Source organism: Lontra canadensis, unplaced genomic scaffold, assembly GCF_010015895.1.
Source record: "Lontra canadensis isolate GAN:19392208 unplaced genomic scaffold, GSC_riverotter_1.0 scaffold20, whole genome shotgun sequence".
NCBI classification, from domain to species: domain Eukaryota; kingdom Metazoa; phylum Chordata; class Mammalia; order Carnivora; family Mustelidae; genus Lontra; species Lontra canadensis.
Window position 1 is genome coordinate 13,888,158 of NW_022631014.1, and position 18,415 is coordinate 13,906,572.

Genomic DNA, 18,415 nt, shown 5'->3' on the forward strand with positions numbered 1-18,415 from the left:
AGGCAGTCTCCATTGTAAGGGCCTATTCAGCCAGAGCGGCCCCACCCGGTTGGACTGTCATTTTGCTGTTTATGCAGTTAAACTGCCCCCCTCCTGGGAACTGACTTAAAAGCAAGTCCGGGAAACCAGTCCCCGGTAACAAAGCCCAAATACAAGGGCGGGTCAGGTCAGGTGGAGATCACAGCCTGAATGCAGGGGTGAGTCGGTCAGGTGGAGACTTCCAATCAGTAAAGTCGCAGACTGTCTCCCTAGCTACCAAGGAGTATGGGCCCCTCCCTTTGGGTGCCCCTTGGGTGCCAGTTCTGACCAAGGTGATAGGCTAGTTCAGATGTCTACTATAGGGTAAATTGTAATTCAATTGGTCACTTAAGTGTGACCTAGCATGACTGTGCCGCTTTCTCTGTGTGTTACAATCTCATCGGCCACCTGTGTGTGGCCAGGCCCAACCACATGGCCTTTGCTCTGTGAAAGTTAGTCTGTGAGGCAGGGAGGGGTCGTGCTCTCTGGAAGAGGCGTGGCGCCGACCGGTTGGTTTGATTCTCGATGCTTGGCGGGGAAATAAAGCTTTGCTTGACCTTTGCTTTGTATCAGTCTCGCTCCTTTAATCATGGACCCGTTATTGGGGGATCCAACACTGGGGACCCAACACCATCAAATGCCCAAACTAGCTTTCCTAGGAGGCTTAGCCATCCTGAATGATGTTCCTGTGGCACATAGCAGCGCCTCCTCAGGAAAGAATCTTCCTCCAGTCCCTTCATTTGGGGAACCAGGAAGGCGTTCAAAGGAGCTCAGTTAGAGTTGGGTTCAGGTATACATGACAGAAAATCTGTCATAGCAGTGACCTAAACGTTTGCTTTTTCTTCTCTTCTGTAAAAGACGTTTATGGTATAAGTGATGTGTTAATGGTGCCAGGGACTCTTTTTATCCTACTGTTCTGTCATCTCGGCATTTGGTTCCCTCCTCATAGTCCAAGATGACTGTCTGAACTCCAGTCATTCTTCAGTTTTCTCTGGCAAAAGGAAGAGGAAAGGCCTCAGAGGGCATTTCCTGGAAGTCACACACAGCACTTCCGTGGACACCCTGCTGGTCAGAACTTAATCACTTGGGGCACCTAGCTGCAAGGGGGGCTGAGGAACTAGCCTTCCTTCTAGGAGTTTATGAGCTCCACACTGAGGCTTTTTGTGCTAAGGAGGAAGGGGAGAACGGACATTGGACAACAATAAACAATCTCTGTGAGAGACCACGTGCCCCCCCACCTCTGCCTGCAGATGTGTGTGCATTTCTTTGTCCATGCTAAATTCTAAAACCCATTTTCATATTTATCTGAGGGAAAGAAACCACCATAAGTGCCGACGTATTAAGTGCATACCAGGTACAAAACACGATCTGTATCACTTACTCTCATGAGAGCGCTCTCCCAGTGCGTTACCCAGCAGAGTTTAGCATGCAGCTGTTGACAGAGGTGTGGGCAGAGTGGTGGGAGCCAGAAGGACTTCCTGGAGTAACCAGAGTTTAGCGACAGCAGGAAATCTTAACCTCCCCGAAGGGGCAAGGGGACAGACCTGTGTCACCAAAGCAGCCTGACCAGAGCTGAGAGACCTAGAAGAAAGGCTGCCTGTCAGGAGGTTATAACCGTGGAATGAAGCCGAGCCAGCACCCCCGTGAGCCTGGGCCAGAATGACCCCTGGAGGGTGAGAAATACCCTGACCTGTCTCCCCTCCCACCCTGGATCTCCTAGCAGTGTCCCACTTTGGCTGAGTCCAACTGGCTTTAGAGAGCCAAGGCCCCTAGGGAAAACAGTCCAGGAAAGCAGCTCCCCAGGGAACACAGCAGGGAAGAGAAGGGCAGAAAGTGGATTGGGGGTTTGGGAGAGCAGCACAGAACAACTCCCACAGTATTAGGATTGCTTTTTCCTAGTAGGGAAACTGAGGCATGGAGAATCGAAGTTACTTGCCCAGCTGGGAAGCAATAGACAGGACCTTCTAACTTCACATGTGTCCTGAAGGGTAAGGCCGAGCACACGGCACACTTGCCTTTCCTGTCCACTGCCCAGTGCTCTGCACACAGTAGGCATCTATAAATGGTCAGTGATTGAAATCATCCAGAGAAGCATATTTGGGCATACGAGTAACCGTTTCCTCTTCCTTGTCATGCAGGTCGCTGTCCCAAACCTCAGCGAGGCGGTACAGGACGCAGACCTGCTAGTGTTTGTCATTCCCCACCAGTTCATTCACAGAATCTGTGACGAGATCACCGGGAGAGTACCCAAGGAAGCACTGGGCATCACCCTCATCAAGGTAACTGGCCCCTGACCCCAGGCAGAAAAAGCATTGCTGGACTTCAGTTATAGGGAAATTTTATTTCCTCTCACTCCTGTTTGTTGGAAGTAGGAGCTGAAAGGGAGGCTATGGCACTTTTTTGTTTTCTGGGTTTGTTTTTTTTTAAAGATTCCTAGAAGGTAATTGATGACACATCCCAGGAGCTTCCCTGAGCTCAGCTTCAGGCGAGGGCTGCTTTCTATCACAGAGGGTTTTAGCCTTGGCAGTGATGTGAGGATGGGCTTCTCTGGGTGAACCTTGCTGTCAGAAAGAACCTGTCCAGGACACGGGTCTCAGCCTGCATCCTGGGAATCACCGGTGGTTTGTGTTGCCGGGAAATGCATCCTCGTTCATTTCCACTCCTGGGTACATGCTCGAAAGGGAGTGTTTTTTTTTTTGTTTTGTTTTGTTTTTTTTTTTAAGATTTTATTTATTTATTTGACAGAGAGAGAGAGATCACAAGTAGGCAGAGAGTCAGGCAGAGAGAGGGGGGAAGCAGGCTCTCTGCTCAGCAGGGATGCTGAGGCAGATGCGGGGCTCCATCCCAGGAACCTGAGATCATGACCTGAGCCGAAGGCAGTGGCTTAATCCACCGAGCCACCCAGGAGCCCCCGAAAGGGAGTTTTTAACCAGAAGTTCATAGACTACCCCCATGCGTCCCTAGACAGAATTCAGGAAGTTCCTGGCTTAAATGTGGGGGAGAAAAATTACATTTTTGTTCATTTTAACTTCTAACTGAAATGAGCATTTTCAAATGCCAGCCACAGGCCAGACTTGCAGTAACTATAACATTAGCAGGACCTGTGGCTCTGTTGTCGACAGAAATCCCATGTTCCTTCCACTTTATAATGCCTCCAGGTATCTCAAGGTAGCATTTACGCTGATCATGACCTTGAAATTGTGGTCATTGGTAAACCTGCCAAATCCTCTTTTTCTAATTGCATTAATAAAACAGCGCATTTATGACTTGTCATAGATCTGTGTGATTTCTTTTTTTAAAAACATTTTGATAACTGTGTTTCAGTATAATTGGTTTCCTGGGTCATCTCATGCATTTTGCTTTATGCATATGAAATTCTGAGAGTGAGTCCATAAAACTTCACCAGACTGCCAGAAGTGAAGGCCACATCATGAAAAAGGTTAAGAACCCCGTGGAGAGACTTTGTTCTCTCAAGCGGTTCACAGATGAATATTTATGGAAGCAGACTTGAACAACTCACACTCCAGTTATAAATACAATGGATAAATAAATAGTGGACTTTTATTTTGGAATACTACATGGTGGTAAATAGGAACATACCAGAACGTTCATGCAGCCACATAGATGAGTCTGCAAAATGATAGTAGAGCACCAAGTGGTACCTCATGGGGGAATGGTACAGTTGCACTTACAGACTTTCAGAAGCAGGCATTACGGTGTAACAGATTATTAGGAATATAGCCTTATGTGGCAAAACTTGGTCAAGAAGAGAAGGGAACAATGTGTACAGCCTTGGGTAGTGGTTCACCCTGGTGGGGGTGGGGACCAGTGGTGAGAAGGAGTATGGACTAGGGGAGGAACACACGGGACTTCAGTGGTACAGGCCGTGTTCTGGGTGGTCACATGTTCATTTTCTTCCCCCTTTTGTTGTTACGCAGACACGGTATGTATGTTACCCTTGGAAGAGCTATTTTTCAAGTTGTGTATCCCGCTGGGTGCCTGTATCTGCATTAGTAACAGAGCGACCATGTCATGCCTTTTTCATTTGGTTTGTTTTCCTCTAACTTGTTGACATCCTTACAGGGCATAGATGAGGGTCCTGAGGGGCTGAAGCTCATTTCCGACATCATCCGGGAGAAGATGGGCATTGATGTCAGCGTGCTCATGGGAGCCAACATTGCCAGTGAGGTGGCTTCAGAGAAGTTTTGTGAGACCACCATCGGTGAGGTTGCCTGGGTGGGAAGGCCTGGGGAGCCCGGATACGGTGTTTTAAAATGTACATTTGCAATTTCTGGTATTTACTGGATTCTTCTCATGTGGATATTCAGCGGTACGGGGATTTAATGTAAAGGAGGTCCTCCTGTGGAACTGAAGTGCTTCAACGGCCTCCAGAACGGAAGTAAAGGCCAGGAGGCCATTTGGACTTTCCCTGATCAGATAGTGAGTTATCAAGGTTAAACACAAAAAATGCAGGGTTGCTTATACTGAGAAGAGGGTAATAACATCCATGGAGGGGCTCCCCTGGCCTTAGAAAACCCAGAACTTTTTTTTTTTTTTTTAACTCACAAATGCCAGTATCTGATCCCCATTGGATTCCAGTGCCATTGAAAGCTTTGGCAGCACATATACTAAACATTGGAACGATAAAAATCACCTGTTTCAGGTGAGTTATCTAAAACTCTGTGAACAAGTTACCTGCCCCAAGGTCACATAGCTAGTTTAGAACCCAGGCATGAACTTGGCCATCTTGTTTCCTAAATTAGAAAGCTCTTTCTACTCTTACACAGCATTGGTATTGTGAAAATTTCTGCTTCTTTTAAAAAGGGTTGTGGAATTCTCGTGTGCCCATGTACCATATGAAAAGACTGATAGAGGGACGCCTGGGTGGCTCAGTGGGTTAAGCCTCTGCCTTGGGCTCAGGTCATGATCCCAGGGTCCTGGGATCGAGCCCCACATCGGGCTCTCTGCTCAGCGAGGAGCCTGCTTCCTCCTCTCTCTGCCAGCTTCTCTGCCTACTTATGATCTCTCTCTGTCAAAAAAATAAATAAAATCTTAAAAAAGAAAGAAAAGACTGATAGGAAAGTAATATTGCTATATTTGCAGATGCTTGGAAAGATTGGAGTTTATTTACCCCTCCAGAACTTCCTTCCACCTTTGTCAAACATACCAGCAATGTGAATGATTTCTCCCTGCAGCTTTGCAAAGGGAGGCCCTGAGAGAATGCATGGGAAAAAGTAGCTCCTGATTCTTTTTTTTTTTTTTTTTTTTTTAACTTTATTTATTTATTTATTTGAGAGAGAATGAGTGAGTGAGTGCAGAGGGCGAATGAGAGGGAGAAGGAGACTCCCTGCTGATCAGGGAGCCCAACACAGGGCTGGATCCCAGGATCCAGCCCAACACCGGGCTGGATCCCAGGATCCTGAGATCATGACCTGAGCCAAAGGCAGATAGATGCTTAACTGACTGAGCCCCGGTAGCTCTGGATTTTTCTAAATGCCTGCAAGTTAGGACGGTTTTACTTATTTTGCTTATTTCTCTCTTTTTTTTTTTTTTTTTTAAGATTTTATTTATTTATTTGAGAGAGAGAGAGATGAGAGGGGAGAAGGTCCAAGGGAGAAGTAGACTCCCCACAGAGCTAGGAGCCTGATGTGGGACTCGATCCTGGGACTCCAGGATCATGATCTGAGCCGAAGGCAGTGGCCTAACCAACTGAGCCACCCAGGCGCCCCTTGCTTATTTCTCTTTTACTTTTAATTGCATTGATATGTGGAAAATAAGTATGATTAAAAGAAAACCATTTATTACATTTAATTTCCATTGTTCTTGTGTCTGTAAACTATTAATTTATGTTTATAGTTAAGTTATGTACTACTTTATAATTGCTTTATTCGTTTAATATATAACAGACAATTTACATACATTTTCACAGTTGGATAATATTCCATCAGTAATCCCATATATCTGTGCACTTAAAACTTCCTTTTTTTTTTTTTTGAGAACTGCTATCTATGGAGAATAGAGGTATTGCTAATAATACAATGAAGAAAACAAAATGGACTCTAGTCAACCCAGGTGGATATTTATAAAAATGACATATATAGACAGAGGTAAGAAAATTGAAACAGTATGAGAAAGCGTGTCATTAGAATTAAGTGTGATTTCTCGAGCTTGGGAAGATGGCAGAGCAGGAGGAAATGTGAGCTCAGCCCGTCTCACAGGTACAAACAGATATCATCCACATCCAAGTCCGTAAACCAGAGAGAGATCCAGAGGTGGGCAGAATGAACTTCACGGCTAATACAGAGAAGAAGTTGATCTGACAAGTGAGGAAGGTCAGAAAGGTGGAGGGAGGCTGCCCACAGGAGGGAGGGAGCTGTGTGCATGGAGAGGGCAGAGAAATGAGCTGTTCTACCGGGGAGCTCCCATGGGAACACTAATCCGCAAACATTTGGCTTTAAGAACGAGAGGGGCTGAATTCCATGAGTCTGTAAAATAAGTGGGAATTGGAACCTGGAGCTTTGGAGGTCAGCTGACTCAGTACTGGGCGAGCCTGGAGGGCAAGTGATGACTGGGTTGCTGCCCTTAAAGAGACAGCAGCCTGAGCAGAGAGGCAACATAAAAATAGCAGTTTATACAATGTTGGTTACCAATGGGAGACAGATCTGTTCATACTGATTTTGGAGCATGTTGGGGGACTTCTCTGAAAATGAGGGAACTGCCAGGCGCCATTTTCCACCTCCATCCCCCAACATAAATACAGAGCCACCTACGGAAGGCAGGGCTACACAAATATTTTGTAGCCTCCGCCCAGCGTTCAGGGCAGATTTTATTAAAGCTGTTTGCATGCCCTGCCCAGTCACCAGGTGCACAACTGTCTCCTTGCGTAGCACCCAGCCAGCATTGCACATTTTGCCCAGCCTCATGACCCCAGCCACGCAGCTTTCCAGCCACAGTGGCACTTCAAGAGATCCAGCATAGGACTAGAGGCCCAACACAAATTTTTCTAACACCACCACTTCGCTCCCAAGTTCCCCAGTGGGTACATCCTCTCAGAGCAGATCTACCTGCATCCCATGAACACCACAGAGAGCACAGCCCACAGCAGGCAGAGAATCAGTGCCAATGTCCTCACTGGAAGGAAAAGTGACTCAGACATGATAGCAGGACCTAAGCAACACACACAGGATGCTCTCTTGAAGTGCCAGGTTCTGGGGAACAGGGGACGTGCACAACAGGGACTCCAGGACCTCCTCTGCATAACATCACTAAATGAGAAGACGCAGTTTTCTTCACTCACAGAGACAGACACAGAGGCAGACAAAATGAGGAGACAGAAATTTATCCCAAATGAAAGAACAGGACAAGGCATAGCCAGAGATCTAAGCAAAATAGTACAAGTAACTTGTCTGATAGAGAATTTAAAGCAGTGATCATAAGGATACTCACTGGACTTGAGAAGAGTGGAAGATGTGAGAGAGATGCTTAATGCAGTGATAAGGAATAATGGAGCAGAGATGAAGGGCTCAAGAAATGAAATGAGAAACATGCCTGATGGAACGAGCAGTGTGATGGAAGAAACAGAGGAAGGAATTAGTGACCTGGAATACTGAGAAATGGAAAGTGTTCAAGCTGAACAAAAGAGAGAGAAAAGAATTATGCAAAATGAGAATAGACTGAGGGAATTCAGGGACTCCATCAAATGTAGTAACATTTGTATTATAGGAGTCTCAGAAGAAGAGAGAGAAAAGGGGACAGAAAATTTATTTGAAGAAATAATAGCTAAAAACTTCCTTAATCTGGGGAAGGAAACAGATACCCAGCTCCAGGCTCCAGGAGGCACTGAGAATTCCATCAAAATTAAGAAAAGCAGGGGACCCTGGGTGGCAGTCAGTTAAGTGTCTGACTCTTGGTTTTGGCTCAGGTTATGATCTCAGGGTCATGAGATCAAGCCCTGCATCTGGCTCTGCACTCTGTGTGCAATCTGCTTGAGATTCTCTCCTTTTCCCTGTGCCCCTCCCCCTGCCTGCTTGCTCTCCTCTCTCTCTAAAATAAATCTTTTTTAAAAAAATCAACAAAAGCAGGGGGCGCCTGGGTGGCTCAGTGGGTTAAAGCCTCTGCCTTCGGCTCGGGTGATGATCTTAGGGTCCTGGGATCGAGCCCCACATAGGGCTCTCTGCTTGGCTGGGAGCCTGCTTCCCCCTCCCTCTCTGCCTACTTACGATCTCGCTCTGTGTCAAAAAAAAAAAAAACAAACAAAACTTTAAAAAATCAACAAAAGCAGACCCACACCAAAACATACTGCAATTAAATTTGCAAAATAAAGTAGTAAAAAAATCTTAAAAGCAGCAAGATAAAAGAAGTAACTTGGGCAGCTGGGTGGCTCAGTTGGTTAAGCAACTGCCTTCAGCTCAGGTCATGATCCCAGAGTCCTGGGATTGAATCCTGCATCAGGCTCCCAGCTCTGTGGGGAGTCTGCTTCTCCCTCTGATCTTCTCCTGTCTCGTGTTCTCTCTCACTATCTCAAATAAATAAAATGTTAAAAAAAAAAAAAAAAAAAGAAGAAGAAGAAAAGACGACACTTAAAAGGGAAAACCTGTAAGGCTAACAGAAAACTCTTCAACAGAAACTTGGCAAGCCAGAAGGGAGTAGCATGATATATTCAAAGTGCTGAATGGGAAAAATCTGAGGCCAAGAATACTCTATCCAGCAAGGCTGTCATTCAGAATAGAAGGAGAGAGAAACAGTTTCCCAGACAGACAAAACTAAAACTAAAGGAGTTCATGATCACTAAACCAGCTCTGCAAGAAATTTTTAAAGGGGACCCTTTGAGTAGAAAAGAGAGACCAAAGGTGACCGTATAAAGGTAGGAAACACAAATGCTGGAAAAAATGAGTATTTCTGTAAAAAAAAATTAGTCAAGCAACTCAAGAAAAAAATGATATAAGATATAGCATATTCCTAAAACAGGGAGAAGAGGAGAAAAGAATATATTCAAACTTAAACAACTATCAACTGACTATAGACTGCTATATGCAGAAGAGGCTATATACAAACCTAATGATAACCATATATCAAAAACCACTAATAAATATGCAAAAAATAAAGAGAAATCTAAATATATCACTAAGGAAAATCAGCAAAAATATGAAAGAGAAAGACAATAAAGAATCAGAGAAAATCTTCATATATAACCACAAACAAGTAATAAAATGGTAATAAATACATAACTATAATTACTTTAAATGTAAATGGACTAAATGCTCCAATCAAAAGTCACAGGGTATCAGAATGGATTAAAAAAAAAAGACCCATCTATATGCTGCCTCCAAAAGACTCATTTTATACTTAAAGACACCTGCAGATGGAAAGTGAGGGGATGGAGAATCATGTATCCTGCAGATAGTTGTCAAAAGAAAGCCAGAGTAACAGTACTTAATATCAGACAAAGTAGACTTTAAAACAAAAGAGTGTAACAAGAGACAAAGAAGGATACTATATAATCTTAAAGGGGATGATCCGACAAGAAGATATAACAATTGTAATTACTTATGCACCCAAATATATAAAACCGTTAATAACAATCACAAAGGAACTAATTAGTAATAATACAGTAATAGTAGGGGACTGTAACACACCCACTTGCATCAGTGGACAGATCATCTAAACAGTAAAGCAACAAGGAAACAATGGCTTTGAATGACACTGGAACAGATGGATTTAACCGGTATATTGAGAATATTTCCATCCTAAAACAGCAAAATACACGTTCTTTTCAAGTACACATGGAACATTCTCCAGAATAGATCACATATTAGCCAACAGAACAGGCCTCAACAAAGAGAAGAAGGTTGAAGTCATAACCATGTATCTTTTCTGACCACAACCTTAATGAAACTAGGAATCAACCACAAGAAAAAATATGGAAAGACCAAAAATACATAGAGGTTAAATAACATGCTACTAAATAATGAATGGGTCCACCAGGAAATCAAATAAGAAATAAAAAGATAAATGGAAACAAATGAAAATGAAAACATAAAGGTTTAAAACCTTTGGGATGCAGCAGAGAGTCCTGTCCTAAGAGGGAGGTAAATAGCAACACAGGCCTACCCAATGAAGCAAGAAAAGTCTCTAATAAACAACCTAACCTTACACCTAAAGGAGCTAGAAAAAGAAAAACCAACAAAACATAAAAACAGCAGAACAAAGGAAATAATAAAGATTAGAGCAGATATAAATGATATAGAAACTAAAATGATAGAACAGATCAATGAAACCAGAAGCTATTTCTTTGAGGGGGAAAAAAATAAAATTGATAAACCTCTGGCCAGACTTACCAAGAAAAAAGAAAGGACACAAAATTTTAAATGAGAGAGGAAAAATAACAACCACAGCACAGAAATGCAAACAATTTGGAGAGAATATTACAAAAAACTATAGACCAACAACCTGGAAGAAATGGATAAATTCCTGGAAACCTATGAAATATCAAAACTGAAACAGGAATAAGGAGAAAACGTGAACAGACCCATAACCAGCAAAGAAAGAAATGGTAATCAAAAAACTCCAAACTCCAAAAGTTCAGGACAAGATGGCTTCATTTTTTATTATTATTATTACTTTTTAAAAAAATTTATTTTAAAAAATTTACTTATTTCTTTGAGAGGGAGCATACAAGCAGGGGGATCATCAGAGGCAGACAGAGAAGCAAACTCCCTGCTCAGCAGGGAGCCTGATAATGGGACTCGATCCCAGGACCCTGGGGTTATGACCTGAGCCGAAGGCAGACACTTAACCACCTGAGCCACCCAGGCACCCCTGAGATGGCTTCATTTAAAGACGAGTTGATACAGGGGCACCTAGGTGGCTCAGTGGGTTAAAGCCTCTGCTTGGGTCATGATCCCAGGGTCCTGGGATCGAGCCCCACATCGGGCTGTCTGCTCAGTGGGGAGCCTGCTTCCCCTCTCTCTCTGCCTGGCTCTCTGCCTACTTGTGCTCTCTATCAAATTAATTAATTAATTAATTAATTTTTTAAAAAAAGATGAGTTGATACAGAGTCTTCTCAACCTATTCCAAAAAAATAGAAGAGGAAGGAAAATTTCCAGATTCATTCTATGAGGCTGGTACTACCCTGATAGCAAAACCAGACAGATACCACTAAGGAAGAGAACTATAGGCCAGTATCCCTGATGAACACAGAAGCAAAAATTCCCAACAAAGTACTAGCAAACCAAATTCAACAGTACATTAAACAAATTACTCATCTGGATCAGGTGGGATTTATTCCTGGGTTGCAAGGGTGGTTCAGTTTTTGCAAATCAATCGATGTGATCATACCAATAAGAGAAATGATAAGAGCCATATTATCATTTCAGTAGATGCAAAAAAAAAGAAAAAGCATTCAACAAAGCACAACATCTATCTGTTCATGATAAAAACCCTCACAAAGTAGGTTTAGTGGGAGTATGCCTCAACATAATAAAGGCCATATACTAAAAACCCACAGCTAACATCATCCTCAATGGGGAAAAATTGAGAGCTTTTCCTCTAAGATCAGGGACTAGACAGGGGTGTCCACTCTCACCACTGTTGTTCAACATAGTATTGGAAGCCCCAGCCACAGCAGACAACAAAAAGAATAAAAGGAATCCAAATTGGTAAAGAAGAAGTAAAACTTTGACAATTTGCAGATGACATGATACTGTCTATAGAAAACCTGAAAAAGGCTCAGTTAGTTGGGCAGCTGCCTTCAGCTCAGGTCATGGTCCCAGAATCCTGGGAACGAGTCCCGAGTCCTGCATCCGGCTCCCAGCTCTGCAGGGAGTCTCCTCCCTCTGACCTCCCCCCACCCCATGCTCTCTCTCACTGTCAATCTCTCAAATAAATAGATAAAATCTTAAAAGAAACAAACTGAAAAACTTCACCAAAAAACTGCTAGAACTGGTAAATAAACTCAGTAAAGTTGGAGAATACAGTATCAGTGTACAGAAATCTGTTGCATTTCTATACATGAATAATGAAATAGTAGAGAAATGAAGAAAGCAATTCTGTTTGTAGTTGCACTAAAAATAAGATACCTAGGAGTAAACCTAACCAGAGAGGTGAAAAACCTATATTCTGAAAACTATTATGACACTGGTGAAAGAAATTGAAGATGACACAAAGAAATGGAAAAGCGTTCTATGCTCAAAGATTAGATGAGCAAATAACTGTTAAAATGTCTATACTACCTAAAGCAATTCACATGTTTAATGGGGTCTCTATCAAAATACCAACAGCATTTTTCACAGAACTAGAATAAACAATCCTAAAATTTGTACGGAACCACAGAAGATTCTTAACAGTTGAAACAATCTTAAAAAAGAAAGGCAAAGCTGGAGGCATCACAATTCCAGACTTCCAGGTTATATTACAGAGCAGTAATAATCAAAACAGTATGGTATTAATGCAAAAAATAGACACATAGATCAATGCCATAGAATAGAAAATCCCAAAATAAGCCCACCATTATATGGCCAAGTAATCTTTAAAGCAGGGGGAAAGTCTCTTTGGCAAAAAGTTTTGGGAAAATTTGAGAGCAACCTGCAAAAGAATGAAGCTGGACCACTTTCTTACACCATATACAAAAATCAATTCAGATGAGTTAAAGACCTAAATGTGAGACCTGAAACCATAAAAATCATAAAAATCTAAGAGAGCATAGACAGTAACTTCTTTCTAGATATGTCTCCTGAGGTAGGGAAAACAAAAGGAAAAATAAACTATTGGGACTACATCAAAATAAAACCTTCTGCACAGCGAGGGGAATAGTCAGCTAAATAAAAAGGCAACCTACAGAATGGGAGAAGATATTTGCAGATGACATATCACGAAAAGGGTTAGTGTCCAAAATACATAAAGATCTTACGGAACTCAACATCCAAAACCCAAATAATCCAGTGAGAAAATTGGCAGCAGACTTGAACAGACACTTCTCCAAAGAAGACATCCATATGGCCAACAGACCCATGAAAAGATGCCCAATATCACTTATCAGGGAAATGCAAATCAAAACTACAATGAGATACCACCTCACACCTGTTAGGAGGGCTAAAATCAACAACACAAGAAACAGCAGGTGTTGGCAAGGATGTGGAGAAAGGGGAAACGTCTTGCATTGTTGGTGGGAATGAAAACCAGTTCAGCCACTGTGGAAAAGAGTATGGAGGTTCCTCAAAAAGTTAAAAATACAGGGTGCCTGGGTGGCTTGGTCAAACGCCTGGCTTTTGGTTCTGGCTCAGGTTACAATTTCAGGGTTGTGAGATTGAGCCCCGCATTTGGCTCCATGCTGAGCTGGTGGGATCTGCTTGAGATTCTCTCCCCCTCTACTCCTCCCCCTCCTCTCTAAAATAAATAAATTTTAAAAAAGAAGTTAAAAATAGAACTACCCTACAGTCCAGCAATCACACGCCTGGATATTTACCCCCGAAATATAAGAACACTAATTCAAAGGTATACATGCACCCCTATGTTTATGGCAGCATTGTTTATAATAGGCAAGTTAGGGAAGCAACCCAAGTGTCCATTGATTGATGAATGGACAAAGATGTGGTGCATATGGATAGTGGAATATTACTCAGCCATAAAAAAGAACAAACTCTTGCCATTTGCAGCAACATGGATGGAGGGAGCTAGAAAGTATAATGCTAAATGAAATAAGAGGAGGACAATACCATATGATTTCACTCATCTGGAATTTAAGAAACAAACAAGCAAAGGGAAAAAAATAAGAAGGCAAGAATCAGACTCTTTAATTATAGAGGACAAACTGACGGTTTCCAAAGGAGAGGTGTGGGGTGAGGGGATGGATAAATAGGTGATAGAGATTAAGGAGAGTACTTGTTGTGATGAGCACGGGGTGATGTGTAGAAGTGTTGAATCACTATATTGTATACATGAAACTAAATATAAAACCATGTTAACTGGAATTAAAACTTCTTAAAAAGTTAAAAACAAAATCCACAGCAAATCTTAAGGTGTCTATTAAGAAACTCGAGATTCAGGGAGTTAATAGTGATTTACCCAGGATTTGGATTCAGGACTGACTTAAAGCTCTTGCTCTCTAGGTACCATATAATAGTGTCCTTTTCAGTTGGCTCCTAACTCGATGTTGACTTGGGTTCATTCCTGTGAAGATGAAGGGACAAGGGCTTATCCAATTTCAGGTCCCACCTCTGGAGCTCCTCAGCATGGAAGGGGGCTCATTTTGTTCACATAGAGATCATAGGGATTCCAGAAAATCACAGACCAGCAGAGCAGAAAGGAACCGGAACCTCTGGTATCACCCAGACCATCTGTTGCTTTACAGATGAAGAATGAGTTACCTCACAAGATCACACAGCCAGGGGTGCCTGGGTGGCTCAGAGGGTTAAGCCTCTGCCTTTGGCTCAGGTCATGATCTCAGGGTCCTGGGATTGAGCCCCACATCGGGCTCCCTGCTCAGTGGGGAGCCTGCTTCCCCCTCTCTCTCTTCCCTCTCTGCCTACTTGTGATCTCTCTCTGTCAGATAAATAAACAAAATCTTAAAAAAAAAAAAAAATCACAGAGGCAGAAGGGAATAGTCTTGGGTCTGCTCTCCACCTAACCCTGCCTTACTGAAGACATTGTGAACTTTGCTGGCTGATCTCATTTATTCAGCAAATTGTTTAGCAGATTGGAGCTGTGTATATAAAATCATGAGATTAGTCACTTTGAAACAGATATAGTCTGACACAGTACAAAATAGCCAAGAATTAGGTCTGTTGTGTAAACATCCTCCAGCCTTGGGGCACCTGGGTGGTTCAGTGGGTTAAGCCTCTTCGGCTCAGGTCATGATCTCAGGGTCCTGGGATGGAGTCCGGCAGCATCGGGCTCTCTGCTCAGCAGGGAGCCTGCTTCCCCCCTCTCTGCCTGCTGCTCTGCCTGCTTATGATCTGTCAAATAAATAAAATCTTTAAAAAAAATCCTTAAGGCTCAATTAAATGGCCAGCCCCTCTTATCATAAAGAAGCATTAAATTTCTTAACTAACTTTCTGTGCCAACATTTTGAACAGTAAGAAGTAAGGGAAAATGTGATCTGTTCTTGTCACAGGAATTGTTCTATAAAAAAGAGGAAAACACATCAAATTTCCACATCTATTCCCCAGACTGAAAACATAATGTTCCTACATAATTGGAATAGCATCCTTTAAAAAAAAAAAAAATGTAATTTCCTTCTCTCTTCCCAAAGGGAATCCCTGTTAGCAGTTTCTAAGTATTCTTCCGGGGGCAGCGGAGCGGGGGTTGTATGTATACCTGCCTATATATAGGTTATATTCTTGCACAGTTAATTCTTTTAGCCAGCTGTGATTCTAATGTAGCCTGTGAAATTACATAATCACTTTTATTTAAAAAAATTAACTAGTTGTTCCAACTCAGTCCTATTTTGCCAGTAATAAATTGGCAATCAGTCTTGGCAGTCGGTTGGAAATGGCTGGTTGCCCTAATCATTCTGTAGGGCTGAGATCCCATCTCTAATCCTTGATTGAAACCTGTGTCTACCCATAGATTCTGGCTAGAATTTTTATGTACCTGTAAGCCATGTTCACTGTAGGGGCATATTAGGCTCTTTGGTTTTGTAAAGACAATCAGAAATTATTTCTCTTTCCCTCTGGCTTCTGTTTATCCAGTGAGTCCACTGCCTTCTCTGTAGATTGGCAACGTCTGTTGGCAACAGGTCACTCTTGGCAACAGTGACCTGAATTAAATTAAGTAAAATATTGAAACTAAAACCCAAAGGTGATAGTTTCTAAATTGTTTTATAGAACCTGAACTTAACCATGAGGAAATAAGCATGAGGAAATAACATAATGTTATAAAACAACTGGCTTGCACTCTTAAAAAATGCCAATGTCATGAAAGACAGTGAAAGGTTAAGGAGTGTACCAGATTAAAGAAGACTCCAGAGACGTGCCTGCCAAATGCAGTAGGATCCTGGGTGGGGGAGGGAAGGTTGCCATGAAAGACAGCATTGTACTAATAGGAAAGATTAGAATGTGAATTGTATATTAGATAATTGTACCAACATTAAATTTCCTGCATTCGATAATGGCGCTGTGGTTAATCCAGATCTCCTTTCTTGATGACATTAGCAACCAACTCATTCTTAATTATGGTAGGTTCAGGAGTTTCAGCCCACTGGAGTCTTTTGTGGAGGAAGAAGAAAAAACCGCCTTGTTTTTCAGACACTTGTAAAAATTCTAACTGGAATGGTGAACTGTGGTGCCCCCTTGCGGTGAGAGTTCCCTTCATTCTTGGGACTGACTTCAAGAACTGGCTACTTTTACTGTCACCTCACAAATACTTTTCAAAGCCTGTTACATATCCAGCATCTGCTAAGTGTCAAGGATACATAAGCTCCCTGTGGAGCTTCCGAGCACATACACAAATATGGAATCACACACACAATGGAAGGTTTGAAGGTGTCATATTACATAGGTTGATTATCTCTAAAACTTGGCATGAAACAGACGGGACAGTCCCTGTTTGGTTCATACTGGGTTTGGGGCAGCCTTTCCCCGTGGCTGTTGGGCATTACCCGTTCTGGACCAGATGGCCTGGGTCCGTGCTTCCCTCCTCACTACTTAGGATTAGTAATAATACAGTGAGTGCTTTCCTGTGACTTAAAATAATCATTTTTTTAAAGTACAAATGAGAAAAAGTGAGATCGCAGTCAATCAAGCCCACCTCTGTCAGGGACACTGTAATTTGCAGCCGCAGAGGACCTGGGAGACCGACCCTACCTGTCTCGGTGGCAGATGGAGAGTGCCCTTCTTCCTGCCTGTGTTGCCGGTCCCGTCCGCTCACAGCAGCAGCTCAAGCCTAGCTGCAGACAGCTGGATTAGTGACCTCAGCGAGGGGCTTGTCTGTGGAGCTCCGTTTCGTCCTTTGTGTTGGAGGCACTGAGCAGTGACCCGTGGTGAGGGATGGAGGAGAAGGACAGTAATGATGTCATGATGTGGAGGCTGGGGGTTGATTTACCCAACCCAGGTGACGAAACAGGGTTGCACAGAGTCACCCACATGGTCTGGCGGACTGTTTGAAAAAGGAAGAGGACAGTTGGCTCAAACGGACACAGTTCTAATATTTGGAGAACTCTACTAAATAAGCAGTGCTTATAGAATAGGAGTACTACTACAAGCAGTACTTGTAGAATAGGAAATGTGTTTCTAAGGATTGGGTGTAGAGATTTGAAACATTTTATTATGGACAGTTTCTTTAAAGAAAGCAAAAGGAGAGGTGGAACAGTGTCATGAGCCCCAGATATCCGTCATCCATCTCCCGCTCTCCCCTGGATTATTTTCACATTATATTACTTAGGGATGGAATCGTAGTGGTGGACAATTATCTTTGTCTTCTTCACTGGAAGAATGCAGCTGTGTGACGTCTACTTGGGTTTTGCTGGTTTCTCTCACTCCCCCTCTGCCCCACCCCCAGGAGGAAGCATAGCGTAGAGAGAACATGGGCCCTGGAGCCAAAGCACCTGGGTTAGAATTGGGCTCTGCCTCCTATGAGCAGGTTGATCCTGGGCACGTCAATAAACCTCTCTGGGGCCCCCTAGGTCTGCAAATGGTGAACATCAGTCATAAGCAGGTGTCAGCTCTCCCCATCGTTATTCTGTGGGACCTCTATGCACTCTAATAGGCTCTTGCACACCTGCTTCTTTAACCCCACAACAGTCCTGAGGGTGCTATAGTGTTTCACTCCTGAGGAAGCTGAACCCGCAATAGGTGAAATCAGAGTTTGCAAACTTGTTCTTGGGAGTCAGCTGGGGAGCTCGAAAAGCCACTGATGCGGGTTCCACCACAGGAGACTGATTTAATCGGCCTGGGATGTAGTTAAAGATCCCCAGGTGATTGTAATGCGCAGAGACACGTGTGGGAACAACCTTGGGAACCTGGAGGCAGGCAGAGCCCCAGTACCGTAGTCCTCAGTGAACCTTCTGCTCTCTCTGTGTGGCCACTTGACTTGGGGGCCTGGATGTGGCTGGGAAAGTTAATCCTCTGGTTTCTAGAGCCGAGCCCCACCCTTGCACCCTCACCGATTAGAGCGTTTCACACCAGGCTTTATGTGTAAAGTTTTATTTGTGTTTGTTTTAGTTTTAATCCCAAATCCCTAAACAAAACAAAACGAGACAAAGGAAAAACTCCAGAGCCTCCATCCCATGCCAGGTGCCGTCCCAGGGGACAGGAGGTGGCAGTAGCCGAAACCAGTACTCTTTGAATGCATTTCCTTCCTTCTACCCCCTTCGGTCCGTGAACGTAGCTGTTGATGTTTGTATCCGTTCTCTATTGCCATAGTGATGCTAAGTATGGATCACAGAAGCGCATTGGCACACGAA

General features: G+C 43.2%; 1 protein-coding gene across 1 annotated transcript in view; it reads left to right on the forward strand.

Annotated features, from left to right (window-relative positions):
• GPD1L (glycerol-3-phosphate dehydrogenase 1 like) overlaps window positions 1-18,415 on the forward strand; it is a 58,110-nt gene that overhangs the window by 22,224 nt on the left and 17,471 nt on the right. Inside the window, exons 3-4 of the mRNA XM_032861038.1 lie at window positions 2,157-2,297; window positions 4,102-4,240. Of these exons, the coding sequence (XP_032716929.1) occupies window positions 2,157-2,297; window positions 4,102-4,240 (280 nt within the window). The remainder of the gene's footprint in view (window positions 1-2,156; window positions 2,298-4,101; window positions 4,241-18,415) is intronic.